We start from the raw sequence: 19,149 nt of genomic DNA, 5'->3' as shown, positions 1-19,149 counted from the left end.
TCGAAACTTAGAGAGAGGAAAGCTGGCCACATGTAATTCACCAACATTTCACTAGCGAATCTAAGCGGATCCTTTGAGGAGATCAGAGGAGCTGGTGCATCTGAGAACTAAACTGAAGCAAAGCTGGACTGTTATGTAGTCCGGCATGGGGCTAGAATTCGCGAAGATCTTCGTGGAATAATACATGTATCTTTGTTGGTGTGGCAGGTCACGTGTACGGAGGTAAGAATCTTCGAAACTAGGTTGCCTACACCTACCTGGGGCCTCAAAACTGCTTCAAAACTAATGACTTACCAACCCAACAGTCTAGCTAGATTCATAATGTTACCAAGGACCGATGAGAATGAAACGTGTTCTGTAATCCCGCTACAACATAGGTCTCAGGAATACAGGCATCATTGCAGTGCACGGATCACTAGCTTACATGTGACATTCGACACAGATGCAAATTCAGGATAGTCAACTGAAAGGTTACGAGTCAACTAAGCATTCAACATCGTTGAACGAATCACGTTAATGCAGGAGAATGGCGCTAAAACACGAAAGTTGCTCACACATTTCCAGCCGGTCGTCAGTAGTTGAAATATCTAGGGTTAGAAGCTGAAAGGTGGTCGTGAGTCTGAGAATCCAGCCAGAGACCACTAATAAGGAAACATTAGCCTGTTGGTTATAAACCTGTAGAGTCCTCAAGTTTTCCGGAGGAATAAAGGCCACAGAGGCCTATAACAGTGACAACGAGCGTCTCGTCCTGTGTTTAGAACAAGTAGCATCCACTTTCCCGTGTAAGTTTGTTTTCTTGCTGATCACATCTTCAATCTGGACACAGTCCCGTTACAGAGTAATAGGCTAGTTGTCAAATGAGTAAAAACTACTCATTAACATTTATGAGTGAATGATAGTCATGCAAACTCCCTCAACCTCCAAGCTGAACCGTTTTCGAGACACCTGGAGACTGAAAACCCCGAATTTCCAATGTCTAAACGAATAACTCAAATGGGTGCCGGTTCTATTCATCCACTTAAACCAGCCTTTCACTGTCGAACCAAAAGGAATCTTTGAGAAGTTTGTTAGATGTATTGGAGACTAGAAAACGTGAGCTAATATAGACGCGGAACAGAATCGATGAACTTTTCTCTGCAGAACTTAACCAAAATTTCACACTGAACTCCACAGGACTGACAAATTACTCACAAATCGTTTGCACGCCTTTCAACTAAGGTGGCAGGGAAACAAAGTTCACGCAGTATCAACATCTCATTAACCGCTCAGTAGGAAAACAACAATTGGGGAGAGAAGGACCAAACTACGGACGGAACCGATGCATGAATAAACCAATTCTGTCGACCTCCTGGGCAAACTACGGACACGTTTCAGGGACTGAGAATGGTTAGAATTATTCGCTATCCAATAGTCAGCAAGACCTCACTAAACGCCAGCAGTTTCAGAGTGAAGACTGAAAAGTGTTCTGAGATTGACCTAATGGTCGCGCGTTTGGAACCAATTTGTGATCAATGAGACAGGTTTCCGAGCTCCAACTTATCCATCTATCGGTTTAAATGCAAACGCGTTCCTCCGTAAACAACCATAAAATGCGAAAAATTGCGGGGTGCGTTGCACAGACCCTATGGTCATATGGCTGCAGTATCTATCTGAGGTGAAAGTGAAATTCAGGCGTATCGCGCATGCTGAGTTGGCTGAGAATTCAAACCTATACAGCGAACTGAGACTGAGACAGCCATTCACAGTAGAGGCTTAACCAAGAGTCCATGTATACAATTTATAGACGAAAAGACGCGAACACCAAGCTTTCCAGAGAAAATGTTGAAAGCATTACCACCAATCGGTGGTTAGTTCAGCTAAAACGATACGCAATGAACGGGAGTGGGATTGAAAATAAAAGATTCAAGCATACAGAGCAGGAGTCCGTGACCGGTTAAGAACGAATATCTGTGTAGAGGTGGATGCTACTGATGACACGTGCGAGTAGTATGTGGTTTTCTCGCAACTCCAGCTTGATCTAATGGAAGGTGGGATTTATTACAGAATTTGCTTTACATCGTTCGTTTGCAACTGCGTGATAGTCAATGAATATCCAGGAAAGTACAAGAAGACGCGTTCAAGAAGAAGACGGATAATCAGTTTCCAAAAACAACGTGCATATGAGAGCTTGACTTTCCTGACCAGCAGTTTGTAAATTTTTATTTGGTGTTTCCTAATAAATAACTCCAAGGCGGAGTGCTATCCTCCTTGCACCTGTGGACGCACACTTCACCCATGAAACGGAGCCAATGAAAACACTGTGGCAACTTACAGGCCGCTAGAGCCATGTATTAAGGCTTCAACCAGAAGGCGAAGAGCAGAAATCGGTGGAACAAACTAATGTCGAAGTTTGATCCGCGGATATTGTAAAGTGTGAATTCGAAACATGAGAAAGCAGGACGACGTATACCAATAGCTTGAAGTTTCGCGCTTTTTTGATAAGTGGGACACTGGTATCGGGACTAACAGGCTTGGGGATAGAGTATACACAGCGACTACAAACTGGTTTCCCCCTAGGAGATGGCGTGGTCCACTTCGCTGACAAGTCATTGTTTGACTGCCTCTGGCTCGTTTCCGCCCTTCACGTGGTTGTACGAAAAGAACCCTTCGAGGAATTCGGTCGACTGGCATACGGAGAACCCAGCCAAGCCAGTGCAACCTATGCAACGTGATCAGTTCATCTATTGAGGGTGTTATTTCTCTACAAATACCATTGGACGAACTTCAACATTGTTGATCCAGTGTTCCGACCAGAATTGGGCAATGCTCCGAAGACATCGATGGCTAAACACTGAAAGTCTTTTGAAGTCCTCGGCGCGCAGTGGCCAGCTTTCTGAACCGGAACAGTAATGTGGAGCGCACCGCAGCATTTACAGAGAAGCTGATGTCACGCCTACGCCACATGTGACGCAGGTTCACAAAAGCTGCTCTGGTCTTCCCAATCCGGATGGAACTATCATCTACCATACATACACACACATACCTGGTTTGCCTGAAACAACAATAATCTGTATTTTCGATGAACTCAATGGTTCATCAACTTTCAAGGCACTGTTTGGTCGACAAAATATTCCACAGTTTACTGTAATATACCCATATATTACCTCACCATAAGCGAACCGGCTTCCGTATTGTTGAAGGACTTTATTCAATCAACAGTAAGTTGTACGGAACGATTTCGTTTGAGGATTGCTCGTGCAAAACATACAGTCATAAATCGTCGAATAGACCTGAATCGTTCTGTTACACAGCGATCCATGAACTACTTCGTACTTGAAATAAGGACTAGTAGGGACACAAGCTGCATAGGATCTTCATTCCAAATTCGATTCCAAAAACATTAGTAACGGTGTTCTGCCTGGTGTGTCACGCACTTTTCCCAAAACGCTTCCCAGAACCATCTGGCTTCAAATGGAAACCATTACTATGGTTTCTAACCTAGTCTGACCACCAGTTTCAGTAAATCCGTTTTCAAACACATATCCATCAATCATTTTGTGGAATGATAATGGGGAAAGCGGGTCTGTATCAACGCAGGTGGTAACTTTGGTCTTCAATGAATGTGATTAAAGCCAGTCTATTCTGAAAAGCCGAGGATCGCTGTTTCTTCCTTATTTGGATACATCAGCCTCTTTGCAATGTTCCACAATGAAGAACTACCTAATTGCGTTCGAACAGCTTGACGGTTATACACAGGACAGATTTCCTTCTGGTGTTCCATTTCCCTCAACCTTCAAAGTGAGTAGTGGCTGATCGAGATGAGAATGGTAGTGAGTGCGTCAATACGTACGTTCGTTGTCCCCTATCACGAAAATCTGTTGCACACGAGCTAGTGTTACCGTGTCGCTAGCGCTCTAAAAAACAAGCCCTTCAGACTGAAGGAGACAGTGCCATAATTAAGCAACTAGAGACAAGTAAGTGTGCTCGGAATCTCCGAGACGAAACCTTGCCTGTTGCTTCTAGGCTGTGCAAGTACACGCACACACAAACGCAGATAACATTTCGGTTCATTTGACGAAAAAAGCCTAATGAGATTATCCGACAGCACCGCCCTGAGACGCACTGGTTCGTCTTAAAAAGTGCTAAGCACTGTGCTCAACTTACAATGTTTTGCCAAAGCATGAAGTCATCGCAGCGCGCTAACTGAAGTCAAAGAAAAGCATGAAGAAAAGCATGGGTGAAACGGCCTATCACCTAGCAACCCAATGTTCGTTTTCAGTGTGGTGTTCGGCTCAGTAGGAGGGCAATCATTACTTCTCGAGTTACCATTAAATCCCAGGCAAAGGTGAACGAAAAACGCAGCAGGAATTGCGAAAGATCATCAAATACAGGATGCCCCCACACACACGAAGATCTCTTCAGCGAATGGTGCAAAACTGAGTCTGTCCGTAAGCCAAACTCACGTTAAAGAAGTCATAGGAGTGGTTTTACAGTTTTCAAACGCTCCTGACGAAATACTGTGAGAAACAATAGTGAATAAACGATTATTTTCTTCTTAAATAATCTATGGACAAACCTAATCGAGGGCTTTGATAGTCAGCTCTGTCAAGCCTCAACCTCAATACAAATTCATCATCTTTACCGTCAATTCTTCAGAAATTGGATGAAAACGAGGGTGAGTTACGTGGGCGCGGTTCGGGAAAAATCCCCCGGATATGAGCTTACCTTATCTGTTCGGCGAACATGCAGTCCAGCTATTGGAGTTCCACGTGGACTGACAAGGCCGAAAGAGATCAATGTATGATTCAAGATACGTGCAAACTGTGGTGCTGGTCTCATTAGATAGGTGATAAGTTGACCAATGAACCAGACGGAGGGAGCCGCATGTAACCGCGTGAGATTCGGAGCCAAGTCGGCCGGGACAGCCGGCGGAAGCCAATTTAAGTTTGCAAGATGGCCAATGTACGGACATTCCACAATGCGCGGAGAGTTGATGGTGTTTTTGTCGAAGAAAGTGTCTACAATGGAGGAAGGGAAATAAGAGGAGGCTTTGTGAAAGCAGGGAATTAATAAACGGACAAGGCTACTTCATCAATCAACTAGTGGTTATTCTCTTCACCTTAATTGCGTGCGTTACATGACATGGGCCTGATCTCAAGTACACATGAGCTAGGGTGGATTAGAATCAGCCACTATTTCACTTGACACTGATATCAATCGCATTTCTCCTCAATTTGCAGTCTCGTCACAACTTCCAACTTGACAAAAATTCACGAGAACGCCTGGGAAAACTAATCTTGATGAAGCTGACGACATAAAAAGCAATTCTAAAGGCAGTTCGTTGTGAGCTTCAGTGTAGAAAATCCCACTAGGAAAAAGCCGCCTGAGAACATCACAAACGAGAGATTCAGATGGGTTCCAGGTGAGTCTCTCGAAAAACCAAATTAATTTGCAAAAGAGTGTATATTCGCGAAAAAGCTGTTTTGTACAAAACATTCACTGGTCTAGATCGGTTAGAAAATCGAACTGCAGTATGTACAATATATACATGAAGAATCTTTTGGGCAATTCTACTTAGGACAAAAAGAACGAGGTGTAATCACACCGCAATAGTTCTCCCTAATCCAGCGAGCCTCCTGATCGCACTGGATGGGAATATGAATTACATCAGTACAGTCTCCGATCGTGTCCGAGAAATGTGGTTTTCCAATCATTTATGTAGGGGATTCGAATATTTTTTCACAAAAAGAAAACTGTAGGCGTATTCCACTGGCTTAGTTCCGTTTTTGACTAGACTGTCTCATTTGATGATAGTTAAACGGGTGGCCGTTAATCAACAGCTAGCTGATCAACCAATAATAAATGCATTCGAGCTACAAATATTCCGTGGCATAGCCGACTTTCTGAGGCGTCGTAACCCTGTTCTGGGAGGAAGCTTCAGTTGCAATGATGTTGGCAGCAAAGATCATATCCCATTGTACCCAAACCCCTGAGAAACCAAAGCCTCTATGGTAGGAAAGAAAAAGCGTGAAAGTCATTGACGCCAAAGCAGAAGCCGGTAAGTACAGTCGTAGGTGAGCTGCTCGGTTGCAGGAATGGGGAAATGTGATGGGATTTCATCGGTTAAACATGAGGAATGGCACTCGATGGGTGCTCAGGTGTCACCTACTGGTAGGTGGAAATTGGCCGTTGGTTTTGTGAAACTTCGTCCAAAACGTTGCTCGAAACTACTACCTTCGGAGCGACAGTGGGACGATCCAGTAGACTCAGAGAGAAAGTACTTTCCGAACCCCTTGGTGAAGTGTTCGTGTCATGAACACAGTCCAACCACATTAGCGGGTTCTTCTTGGTTTGGTTTGAATCGGCTTGATCGATACTTTGGTCTTGAATACATAGAGGAAGCCAAACGCCAAAAACGTACTCCAATCACAAAATGCACTGAAGCAACCAATCCAAACAATGCCCAGAGACCTGAAGATTATGACGATCCGGGTAAACTCCACTCTTTTCGTAGTTACTTCAGAACATACATTTGCGACACATTATTTTGGGCTTCCGCTCGATAAAACAAGCAACACGGTTGCCTCAGATAACAGGAGTTGATAATTAGTATACAGCCTCGCAACTTTGAAAAAACATGTCCCGGTCATGGGTATGTAAGAGTGCTGAATATCTGGATCAGGTAATCAGTATGAGGAGAAAGGTACTTTCGTACACGCGGATCCGAAGGCAAAATTGGTGCAAAATGGTTTCTAGTACCCAGTCGTCAAACAGAAAAACGCCTCAAACAAAAAGCGTTCCAGTCGTATGCGAAGATTAGCTCTTGAAGAGCAATTCTTGCATCTTACTGTTTCGGGAAAAAACTGATAGAGTTAAGTCCCGATGCGTCTGTCAAAGTTATGGGAAACAAAGAAGCCCCCCGGAACTCCAAAGCCAGCTCACGCATTCCGTGGCATAAATGTTTCAATTGTTAACATAGGATAACGAACCGCAACGTCAGTACAGCAACCTTCTTTCATGTCGTAGATTTCAGTTGAGAATCGGTTGGACAATCGAAAACGTCTCCAACCAAAACTACCGTAAACAGTAGGCGAATGCGACTGACAAGTTGGAAATGGGGCTCGTATGCAGGTTGTCACTAAGCTGCCACATTTTCAAAAATAGGCCTGATAAAAACACATACCAATTATGGGAAAACCGCACGCTCCGTTATAGGAGAGAAATGCGGTCGTACTGAGAGTCACTGCGATCCTCTGATTGAGAGAGTAGATCTCCCAGAATCAAAGGCACGCAAGAGGAAACCGCAGAATGGAAACACCCTGCGATTGGTATATATTTGCTAGCCCACTGGGCATAGTGTGGAGAGAAAATTCCGCAAAACGATCAAGCTTTCTTCCATTCGCTAGAATATGTGTGCTAGAATGCGTGAAGATAATAATATTACTTCAACAGTGCTGTGATACACACTGAGGGCACTGAAGCAGGGATACAAACTGGAACATGAAAACTGCATTCTGACTGACTATACATGAATTCTCAGTTTTCTGTTGCTACAAACAGTAGGTCTTTATGAAAATTTTTGTTTTCAGTCAAGCTAGATGGTGCAAAATGAAACAATCCTAATGGTTTAGACGACGAGTTTCACTGCAAACAAGCGGAATTGTAAACATCTGAGGTCTCCGCCCTAGATGAAACAACATTCCATTATACACGCATAGCATCTGTTATGAACATTCAGTGACGACTGATTTTTGCTACCATAGTGTGGAGTACGTGCGAAATCTTTTTTTCACTAATCGCCTATAAAAAGGGAATAACTTCATTGGGGAGAAAGTTCGGTATCCCCCAAAGGCATCCCCTCAAAGTTGATCCAGTTCCGTTGACTGTCTCGTCGTTCCTCTCCTCGGGAGAACCGGTAATTTGGTACGGATAACACTGATATGACCCGGTACAGCTAATGGAGGACTTAAGAAGTTGTGCGTAGCCAACACCAGCGTGTCGAACAAACACGGAATGAAAACATGATCATGGTCTTATTCAAAAGGAAAAACAGAACATTGAGGCATAGGACACAATAGATTGATATAGTATCTGTGACATGGCGTTGAGTAGCTTAGAACGCACGAGCGCAATCGTTTGAATCCGTTTGTCACATCAGATCATACGTCTTTATGGAAACGAATGAATGAATATACTTTCTTCGCACGGTAACAAGATAGAGAGTAGACCCGAATGGTATTAAAAGGAACAAGACACCAGTTGGGCATACCTCATTTTACGTCTACCGTTAAATTAGTGCACATGGGACTAACTAACACATAAAGGAGGCAAGTGAAATTGCTTGGTTTGTGCTACCCAAGAAGAATACACATAAATCCACTCGAAAGACGCTGTCCCAATGAGAGACTGTAGTGTTCTCCGTTTTGTTTTTGGTGGGAGAGCTACGCTAACCAAAGTCAGGAAACACACGACCGTCTGAACGAGCATAGACCGAACAGACTCAATGCAGCTCTGGTGGCTTCTGAGGAGGAAATACAGTTCGTGAAATGAGCTGAGAGAGGTTATCTACAGAACTTTAAACATGAAAGAAAACACCCATAAAGCTGCTGGAAGATCTTTGGGACTCATAATGTGTAAACGAGTGTTTCGCCAATTTCTTATAATTCAAGTTCAAGGAGAACTTAAGGTTGACGGGGAGTGTGTCTACCTGATGAGACCCAAGAAGGGCTGTTGAAGAGTTTTCAGCAACATTATGGGAAGTTTCTTTCAAGATATCTGGAACACCGTAACAACTGAAATATAAGGTGGTCTATGTAAAATACATTCAGCTGGAGAATATCATAAAAGAGAGATTGAAGTAGGATTCGGTTCAGTATCGCGTCAAAACCAAATTGGTGCGCAAATGAGGCCGTTTGGGGAACCTTCAAACCTATCAGGAGCTTCCAGACACAAACCGTAAGTGATATGTTTCGAAGAATGATCTGTGTGACTCAACACACTGCTGACCAGCCTTCCGCGGCCCAATGGTAAAGTACTCCAACTAATAGCCAGGAGGTCACGGATTTTAAACTCCCATCTGGAGTTTCGTGAGATGTGCACTGCTGACGATTCCGAATAAGGAGGAACAGTGCGACTCGGCTACTTAACATAGACTGAGTTCACCTACCGGACGAAATTGCAGCTGAAACTTGGAAATCTCCTCACACTACCAATAGCTTTGAACCTTGAGCAATGAAAGCCAGTTCCAGATCTTGTACGTCCCCGGAGGTGAATCGCATACGATGTCGTTATTGTTAAGATGGCTAATCCAGACAACCGAAGTTACCAAGTGAAAATTTAGCCACAACGTACCGACGATTCAAGCCAGTTTATCCAGCACCGCTGGGCAGACAACCCTGTAGTGAAATACGAACACAGTGGCGATTGCATAAACGAGCTCCGCATGCGATTTCAACTTGCCGGTTGTTTGAATAATGATATTACCCATAGATCACGGGGTTCTGTGCTTTAGTTAAACTGAGATTTACATCGGTGGATACTCTCAAAGATAAAAAAAAAACAGAAAGATTGAGAAATTATGTTTGATGGCTATTCAGGCAAACACACTTCCGGTATTTTCCTGAAATTTTGGATTTCGATCTACTTATTTTCACCACACCCTGCCCTCGCAAAAGCACATACCCAGTCGAATTAGAAGATATTCGGTTTTCGAGAGAACCACCTACCCTTCATTTGCACCAAAGAGGTGCCAGATAGAAGATAGGTTCAAGCAGGGCGTGTAATCTAAGGTAAAGGTGAGTAGCGTTGAGCCTTGAAAAAAGTGGCAGTTCTTACCTGAGGAACTGTCGGCTGCTTCTTCTGAACAGGTGGACGAGAGAGGGAGGAAGTTTCGGGACCACCATTCGCCGTACCCTGTCAGTATACCGGTCAGTATTAGCGTGCGACCAGAAGCATAGGCAAGTTGTAAACAATAGGCCAAATGATGAACATTGCAACCAAAGGCACATGGCCTGGTTAGGCTGACCAGGAGCAGCTTAGCTTTTGAGCAGTCTGTGGGATTCTAGGGGGGAGAGAGAGGGAAGGATGTTGGAAAGACATATCATAATCGCCAACCAGTGAAAGGACCATTTGCGATAATTTTACTCAATTATTTAATTCGAATGCATCTATTCTACGGGCTGTTGCACATCTTCCCAGAGCCTCCTGGCTCTTCCTCGAAAAGCATCTTGGAGGACGAGAGAACGGGAAGAACTGACATTTTGGCTAATGACTGAGTGGTAATCGGTCTGTTTGCTTGCAAACGTTTCGCCATCCCGAAGAGACACTATCGGTGCACAGCTGGGTGACCTATTGGAGTTTACGTAGTTTCTAATCGGCGTGTGATATCACTAACGCAAGTAATCTGTTCGGTCTTTTGAGAATCCGGGCTGCGTTGCGGTTTGATGTATTCCGATTGGAAGATGTGCAACTAACCAATCAACAGGCACGAAGAGGGGTTGAAACGCAGGACACAACAAATGTACACAAGTCAACGGGAACGAGGAAACAGGATATCGGAAAGGAGGACGTCCAACGAACTAATCAGATATAAGCAAATCAGACCACGTATACTGCGGACTAGTAACAGACCAAAAGATCACATGTAAGCAAAACTTCTAACAACTAACCACGTTAAAGGTATCAAATAGGCTTTGAAAACTACATGAATTCAATGAGACCTGGAGGGAACTAGCCATCGAACCACACACTGACCATGTCTCCACCAAAGTTGGCCAACAAAGCAACTCTCGCTTGATCAACGGCTATTAACCAACCAATGTTGACACTAAACAAACCGTCTTCATCACCGTTTAGCATAAACAGCTAAAACAATCGGCTAGAATGAAGTTTTTAAATGCACACCAAATTAGGGGGAAGTCAGTGGGGTCAGAGAACCCCTATATACAACTGAAGTGCTATTACGAGTTAAAAAGTATACTAACATGGTTTTCGAAGACATGGAGGCCGTAGAAATTTGGAAGGAGACAGTAGTGGAAGGTTCCGTTCTGGACAAGAAGAGTTCAGTTATGCAATGGGTATGGCACTTGAACAGGGATTATTGGATGCGAACCGGCGGTCGCACAGATAAAAAAAGAATGAAGCAAACAAACCCAGAAGATGACAAACATTCCCCATAGTGAGTACTGTGAAATAAAGTTGGAGAAGTCACAGTGTAAACGTTTTTACAGTGTCACGTGTGCAAACATTCTGAAACAACCTCCGAATACGGGGCAGAGGGACTTGATCTAACCAACCACGAGCACTATAAAGCTAAATCAGATCCTTTGGATGTGCAGGCATATCAGATAATCTAAATGTCTGGTGCACGCTTCAACCGACCAAATGTAAAGTGCTACTGCAAAGCCTATTTAAAACCTTATGCTTGAAAAGCAGTCTATCGATTTTGTCAAAAAAGCCGATACCCAGTCCACTACATTGGTCGCGTCAGTTTTGACAGATGACGAGGTTACCTCTGAAAATTGTGCTGCCCCTAGCTATGAAATACGTGACGCCGACCACAAAACCACACAACTCTGCAGTGTACCTGCTTGTGTTGTTTGGTGCGGAAGCCTGACCAGTTGGCTGTTGGTCTGTTCGATGAACTTCGCCGCTGGATTGAAAACGTTATGTACCAAAGGAATAGACATTGTCAGTACGGGGTAAAATCCTCATCTTCTGCCCGCACCTGCATAGGTTTCAAACAGTATCTAATAACTCTAAATTGATTGGTTGGTGGCTGGATTTGTTGGTGGTTAACTTTGAATTTAGTTGCGTTTTAGGCTGATTTTTTGCCTTTCTTTGCACCAACAACCAAACAGCGCACCCAAACTGTCCATCTTCCGAAACAATCAACGACGTCCGAATGTTTGAAGGGTACAAAAAGAAAGCGGGAGTTTGCCGAAGCGTTGTACTCCACAGAGATATCACTCAATAAACAGACCGACATCCACCCAGTCTCTATGAACAAAAGGATTACCCAATTACCGGACTCTGAACCATATGGGAAGCCATCAAACGTCACGGCAAACGGATCAAAAAAACACTGAAAGCAGAAGGTCATCCAATCAATCAATCAGTCGAATGCAGAAAAACCAGGCTACGAAAGAAGAAGGATACAGACCAGTCGCTAAGGAGGAACAGAAAAACAGAAGTGACGGGTTCAAGTAGAACATGAGGTTGACGGGGACTCGGGGATTGCACCTACTTGATGAGCCCTAAGGAGGGCAAAACCGATGGTGGCCTATCGAAGAGTTTCCAGCAACCTTGTGAGTAGTTTCCTTTGTGAGGAGTGAAGACACTTTTAGAACAAACCAGATGCAGGGAAACTAGATCACAACGCGGCTCAAATTTCAGGTTGACCAACAAATCACGCCACCAACCAAAGAAGTTAGAGTTGTTGGATAATGTTTAGAAACTACGCACACGAAGAAAGAAGAGCAGAAATTTACCCGCCCAACCCTGCACTGATGATGTTTCTTCGGCTGGTGACGGAACCTTCAGAATCCAACTGTCAAACTCGGCGAACAGGCCAACAACCAAGTAGCACACCCGGCCTACCCATATGCTGAAACATCACCAGCTTCACTAACATGACTTCAAACTAAGCGAGAACCTTCAAAGCTTAACGTTCAAACTGGGATACTGAGGAATGACGGGTGGCTCTAGGAAACTATAACCCACCCGGGATAAACAATCTAGTTGCGATTCAAATCCCATGTCTAGTAGATCACGCACCCAGGAAATATCCGTTGATTGCCCTCCGGCTAGGCGTGTACTAGATGGACACAAACACGGCTGCGAAGCACGAATGTCTTGACAAACAAAGCATATCACATTGGCAGCTATCAGCTTTTCGGTAAGACACCCCGAGAGGACACTTGTCAGAGGTAACCATGCGAATAACCACTGCCAGTATTTCATGGTTTTACCCCTCGTGATCTAACCTTGTGATCTAACATTGCCTCCACTAAACTGATGTAAGCTGCACTCATCCGTGCGTAGTGCTCCTCCTTATCGATAGTGAATAGGACAACGGCCATCAGAAACTTAGCACGGATGGATAACTGACTGAATCGACAGATAGCATCCATATGGGAATGGTTGTGATACGGTTCCAGCCACACCCTAGATTTTATCAATCAAATACCAAAACCCATGTGTTCAGTAAACAGTTCACCTTTCCGCAGGGAAAGATAAAGCAACTGGAAACAAGATTGCTTACATACGAACATGAAAAACTGTGATTTCACTGTCAGTTCTCGAGTAACACAAAAAATGGACCATAGGAGGTGAACAACTGGCTCGCTTCTACTGGTCGCGCATGCCAAACAGGCAGATGGTCCAAGGACAAGAATGCAACGAAAACAAAGAACGGTGAGCAACCGATCAAGAGGGGCGAACCCAGGGTATGCTTGAATCCCTGATCAAACAGCTGAGGTAAACACAAAATGGGTTTTTGAAACACGAAACGTGGCTACGAAATGCGGTATGTGAAGGCCATTAACTGCAGTAAGTTGGATAAAAAGCTGAGAAGTATATCTGTCCGTTACACACAACTGACGTACACCACAAGATCAAGTAAAACGTAAGTCAAAATTACTCGTTAGAATATCGGCACCACCGGGAACATTCTAGCCAATCTAGCTTTCAGAGGGCTTCCACACAGTCTGATTCGTCATAATTTACAAGTCCTCATCGGATACTCAATCACGACGACACACGAATGAACATAAACAGTAAGATGCCAACTGGCGAATCAACACGAACTGACGTCAGGTAGCCACTGGTCAAGATGGATCACTAATCTTCCTGCCCAATTCATCATTTCCTACTGTTGTATTCGTATCCAGACTCACAACCTTGACTAGCAGATTTATTTCAACCGCCATTACTTCTAATCGATAACTGATTGAGGCCCGTTGAAGTCTTTCTCGGATTGCACTTGCCCTGCGTACTCATTCGTGGTCGTGTGTGACCGATAGGGTTGGACAAAGCGACACTGTAAAGTAATTACTGAATCACTTCAATTGTGTGCCAAAAATTCAGGAGACGATGAGGTTTTTTTTTTGTTTTTAGGAGTTTGTTAACAGCTGACGTACGACTTGAATGGAGGAAAAGCAACATTTACAACATCAAAACAACACAGCTTATCTGAATCGGTTCTACGAAAGCTCAGACAGCAGTTGCACAGACTAAACGCACCACACGGTAATCGATCGCTATTCACCTAGTCAACACTTCAGTGTTGCGCGACCTTGATAAGTTGTCCAAAGATCGACTGAATACCCGAATCCCCAAACGTCCGTGAAGTAATTTGAACGAATGTGCAAGAAGTTAACCTAGTGCGGTTAAAAAGTGCTGACCCAAGAAACATCGATTCTTGAGATAATCCCACCGAAACTTCACGAGCAAAGCGTACAGTCGATTGTCTAGAACAGAGTAGTCTCCCGAACAGAGACCAGTTGGTTGACGGATGGTATCCCTCACGATCCTATGATCGAATAACTGTTATATCTGCTTATTCGCCAATCTGAGGTATCTGCTGATGACTCTCTCCAGTGCCTAGTGCCGGAGAAAAAAAGACTCACGGAAGGGAACACAACAGCTATATTCCGAACAAGCGAGTGCGAATGTACAACGGTCTCAAGCTATTTATTGGAGGTACAATGTCCGAACTTGGTCCAATGCTGACGTACGCGGTCTGGCCTTGGTACGAGGCTGTGATGTGCTGCATATTGAGGGGGCGTTGTCTGTCTGGTCAACATCTAGCAGAGCTGAGAGTCTCGGTAGATTTCGGGCACTCAGTGGTTGCATTCAGGAAGCTGACCTTCCTGATAATGACAAAATACGTGCCTATAGTTTTGGCGATAACGATGTGACGGAACGCTGGAGCACGCGGAGCAATATTGTGAGCCCTGATAAGAACCGTTATATTATGAACATCTCCCCTACAAAGCACCAGCTTTGTTGTTCAACAACGTGACGAATGTTGTACAATGCCATGAGAAAGCCTTGTATTTAAAGATGCCGACCATATAAGCATTACAGACCCGCTTTCGAGTCAAAGCTTCTGTGTGATGCTAGTATACACGTTTCCGCTTACTTCAACAACAACAACAAAGGTAAGTACAAACTTACGTGTGTCCCACCAAAGGGATAGTGCATCATGGTGACAGCAAGAGTACCGTAAACTGAGATTACTTTTAATCAAAGCAGACTGCATGCTCTAATATCGATACACGCATTCCGATCGTTCCTACTGAACAAACTTTTCCAAAAGTACTCAGAAAGTGGCTTGTTGTCAGGACGACCCCAGATAGAAAAAACAAGTGTGCAGAGAGTGACGCACCATCCGTATGATGCGTTTCGATAGCAGGTGCGTTAACAGAGCACACCAAACACGGCTTAGCAACATAAGACCAGTGGAGTGGGGCTGAAGCTGTTCACGAGCGGAACACCACCATTGGTTGTACAGAACAAACAAGTGAACGATCATATTTGGCCATTTAGTCATCCTATATATTTGCGCAGAAGCTCTGTATGTTTTGCCCCGATAATACAGCCGTGTCCGGAGTTCTCCGTCTTCTCCTTGTCGCGTAGTCTGGCAGGCCCAGTGCAGGCGTAACCGAAAGACGGCCACCCACGACACAACACTTGTCAAAGATTTCCGAGAAGTACCAGAACTCAAAATTTTGATACGGATGGTTCGCAGTGTTGTATTATGAAGGAGCGGATACACTGGCGTGCAAGCATCTCCCAAAAGAGATCGACTCGCACAAGGGTATCTGTGGTCCCTCGAGAGGAGTCAACTGCACGACTATGTCCTTTAAATGAAGTCACATTGGTCAGCTCCTTCAAGTAGTCGCTCAAGACCAATTGTGAATGTGTGGAGAGATCGCGTGTGTCAAGAGGTCGCATGAAGAAATGCACCAAAGACAATCGTTTTCGAGATGCGATAATATTCTAGAATCGACTTAAACATGGAAAGAAGTTCCAAGGAACACTACAAGAGGTTCTATCTGAGGGGATAAACCTCAGACTAAGGTGTGGTTGTTTTTAGAAAGCACAGTGTAGAGCTTTCATCTGTTTCGGGGGGCTAATTTTGATGCCATGGCCTTTTTTGGATGTCGGATATTAGAATATATGAAGGGCACAGTTTCCTAACTTTGCACCTTGATGTTTTCTGGCAGGGAAGTTTGTCTCACTGAAACAATCGGGGCAAGCCTCAGCTTGCCTCAGCAAGTGTCAACTTCAAACCAAAACCCTCGAGACCTGGATTTGGAAAGCTTACCAGGAGAATAATAGATTGGCGATTGGCGATTGCCTGCCAAATGAATGGTATGTCGCTCCGCTTTCGACCACGCAAACACAAACATGCTATGATGGAAATAGCACGTAGAAGATGTGTGAAGTGAATGCATTAATAGAGTTTCTGCTATTCACCTGAGGAAAACAGTAAGTTCGGAAGGCTCGCTTACACATAATGACACGTTTTGACTCTGTAGTTTGAGACTGTCTGAGCGTGGATTGAATAGAAATATTTCCGCGAATGATTCAACTTTTTCGCAAGATGTGGGAGATGTCAGTCCATGTCGAGACGCGATAACTCTAAGGGTACCGGCACTACGAGATGCTGCCATTCATAATACATTTTTAGATTAGGAATAGTTCCAGAGTCAAAGAGATGATATTTTTTTAATGTATTGGTACACAGTCACGGAGTCGCCTAATGTATCGCAAACACGCGCATTCAGAAGCAATGAAAACCCGAAGAACTCCGGCAACATAGTCACTCAGCTTGAACAGCAGCTTCTGGATCCAATAAGTAGAACAGAGGAATAATTACAATGGTTCAACCAAAACCAGATACAACAGGAGAGCACTGGTCAATACGTGCCGTTGCTAAACAGCACACGACTTTTCCAGTTGTATGAGGGAAAGCCTGACATGTGACCAAGTCATTCTGCAAGTTCGAGAGTAAGGGTTCCAAAAGAGACAGCTCAAATCCCATCAACTATCCCGTGGTCAGTGCATTAACATCTGCTTCTGAAGGTCATTCGTACCCGCTTCTCATCGGAGTTAAAATCCACTATGATGTAAGTTCCGGTTGTTAACGGTCTTTGTGGAACTACACATGGACGAACATGAATGTGGTATGGAGACAAAAATAGGTCACTTTTCTCCGAACTTTTCTCCAAACTGACCGAGGCGACATAAGAGGAATGTGGTATTATAAAAACCAGTCGATTGGAATCTTGGGTAGCCTGCTTGGCGAAAACTGAGGCTGTCGATTTCAGTTGGCATCGGGTGCCTGAACACTGCACTTGAGGGCCACAGAATCTGAACGTGGAAAGACGCACATTCCAAGCTCGTCAGAATCGGTGATAGCTTTGCAATGTACTACTCATAAGGTCGCTGAAAATCCGTCGACAGCCCACGACCGGTTTCGCCCTTTTTTGGGCTCATCGAGTAGATGCAGTCCCCGGGTTTCCGTCAACCTTGTGTTCTTCTTGAAACCAAATTGCACGAAAAAGGGCGAAACCGGTCGTGGGCTGTCGACGGGTTTTCAGCAACCTCATGAGTAGTACATTACAAACATATACATGTATCGCGATATCTCGAATATCGTAGAGACTGAAACATGAGCCGGCCTGGTGCAGCACGTTCAGTTGCCTGAGAACATCACAAACGAGAGATTCAGCTGGGTTCCAGGTGAGTCTTTCGAAAAACCCTCGAAAAAATCAGTTTGCAAATGAGTGCATATTCGGTAATAAATTCGTTTGCATTTTGCACATTACTTGTAGCAAATACGCCTATTTTGCTGACGATCTAGGTGTCCAGGCGATTCAGCTTTTCCATCATGGATAACGCATTTGATGTACCATTGCAATACCACCATATGAAATATCGAGCTGGACAGTCCAATGGAGCTGAGAAACGTAGCACCAGTTGGTGAACCGGATCCAATAAACCAGAGTCGTCCTGGAGAATTCACATAAATCACCGCTTTTTATGTTGGTACGTCAGGTTATTACAGTAAGGCGGACGAAGTTATGCCATTTTGTCATGCCAGTCTATAGAATGGCTCCGAAATGCCTCTAAATGGTCTAGGGTGTTTTATCAAGCTCCCATTCAATCATTGAATAAATCACCGCAGTAGAGTAAAAAACATCTGACACAAAAGTGGCTTCAGTCGTTGTATTTGAACCCAAGCTCTCGTCGACTGGTCTCGATTACTGAGTAGTATCGATAGTAACTCATGATGGTGCAGTCAGTGGACTTGAAGGCACACATGAGAGAATGACAATTCACACGGTCGTGCTTACAATTGCTTGTCATTGCCATGATGAACTTAGAAGCATTGCTTTAACCCTGTGATTAGCCCCGGCTATAAGTTCACGGGGCAAGAGCATCAGACAACTATGGATATACTAGTGCCTAGTGTGAGCACACGTGACTGCCGTTACGTCCTCGAATGTTTTCGTAAATCGGTTGGCTGGACCTGTAACATAAGGCAGCGCGTGACACTGTTATGTCTATCAAACCTGACTGGACAAATGGTCAGTTTGGAAAAGAGTGCCGATAGTGGACTGGCTTCAAGGCATTGCATGTGCGTCATATGTGCTTACAGTGAAGAAGATAACACCACCATAGGAGGTAGCTGCGCGCGTATTCAGACTTGCACTTATTTGTGCAACAAAAGTGAGTGTCTGTGCCCATCAAACAAATCCATTGGGCGATATTCCCCTCGAATTTCTAAGGAGATCGTATCGTGTCACATTAAAGGTGCCCGGTGCTTCGCTGATCGGCTATATCATGTGCTGGACGTTTTTCTTTCAATTTTACATGTACGTACCGAATGGGTTTTCAAATAAGTTTATCTATATTTTAGAAGTCAAAATCAGTTTTGGATCACCGTTTAAAAATAGTAGCATTCTGTTCCATTATCGCATGCAATTAAAGTCTCGAATTGCATCCGTCAAGCAATGAATGGTTGGTGCAAAACTAACATGCCAGGTGGCCAGGTGTTCATTGATGCACAAGAACTGGAAGCCCCAAACAGCCAAGGAATTCTGGGATTATCACGATATGGAAGTAGAATACACATCAGGATTTATGCAAGCTAACCAA

General features: G+C 44.2%; 3 protein-coding genes across 3 annotated transcripts in view; 2 read left to right on the top strand and 1 right to left on the bottom strand.

The window, feature by feature from the left end:
• The window catches only part of T265_07419 (hypothetical protein), a gene marked incomplete at both ends in the record, with an annotated part of 50,632 nt that overhangs the window by 24,526 nt on the left and 6,957 nt on the right, over nt 1–19,149 (bottom strand). The window contains 2 exons of the mRNA XM_009172937.1: nt 4,705–4,997; nt 9,814–10,039. Of these exons, the coding sequence (XP_009171201.1) occupies nt 4,705–4,997; nt 9,814–10,039 (519 nt within the window). The remainder of the gene's footprint in view (nt 1–4,704; nt 4,998–9,813; nt 10,040–19,149) is intronic.
• Nucleotides 6,075–6,545, top strand: T265_07420 (hypothetical protein; the record flags this gene model as incomplete). The annotated part of the gene is made up of 1 exon (XM_009172938.1): nt 6,075–6,545. The coding sequence occupies one exon, from the start codon at nt 6,075–6,077 to the stop codon at nt 6,543–6,545; it is 471 nt and encodes a 156-aa protein (XP_009171202.1).
• On the top strand, nt 10,962–11,156 carry T265_07418 (hypothetical protein; the record flags this gene model as incomplete). The annotated part of the gene is made up of 1 exon (XM_009172936.1): nt 10,962–11,156. The coding sequence occupies one exon, from the start codon at nt 10,962–10,964 to the stop codon at nt 11,154–11,156; it is 195 nt and encodes a 64-aa protein (XP_009171200.1).

Source organism: Opisthorchis viverrini (genome assembly GCF_000715545.1).
Source record: "Opisthorchis viverrini unplaced genomic scaffold opera_v5_173, whole genome shotgun sequence".
Lineage (NCBI taxonomy): Eukaryota > Metazoa > Platyhelminthes > Trematoda > Opisthorchiida > Opisthorchiidae > Opisthorchis > Opisthorchis viverrini.
This window is presented reverse-complemented; position numbering and strand designations above follow the sequence as displayed.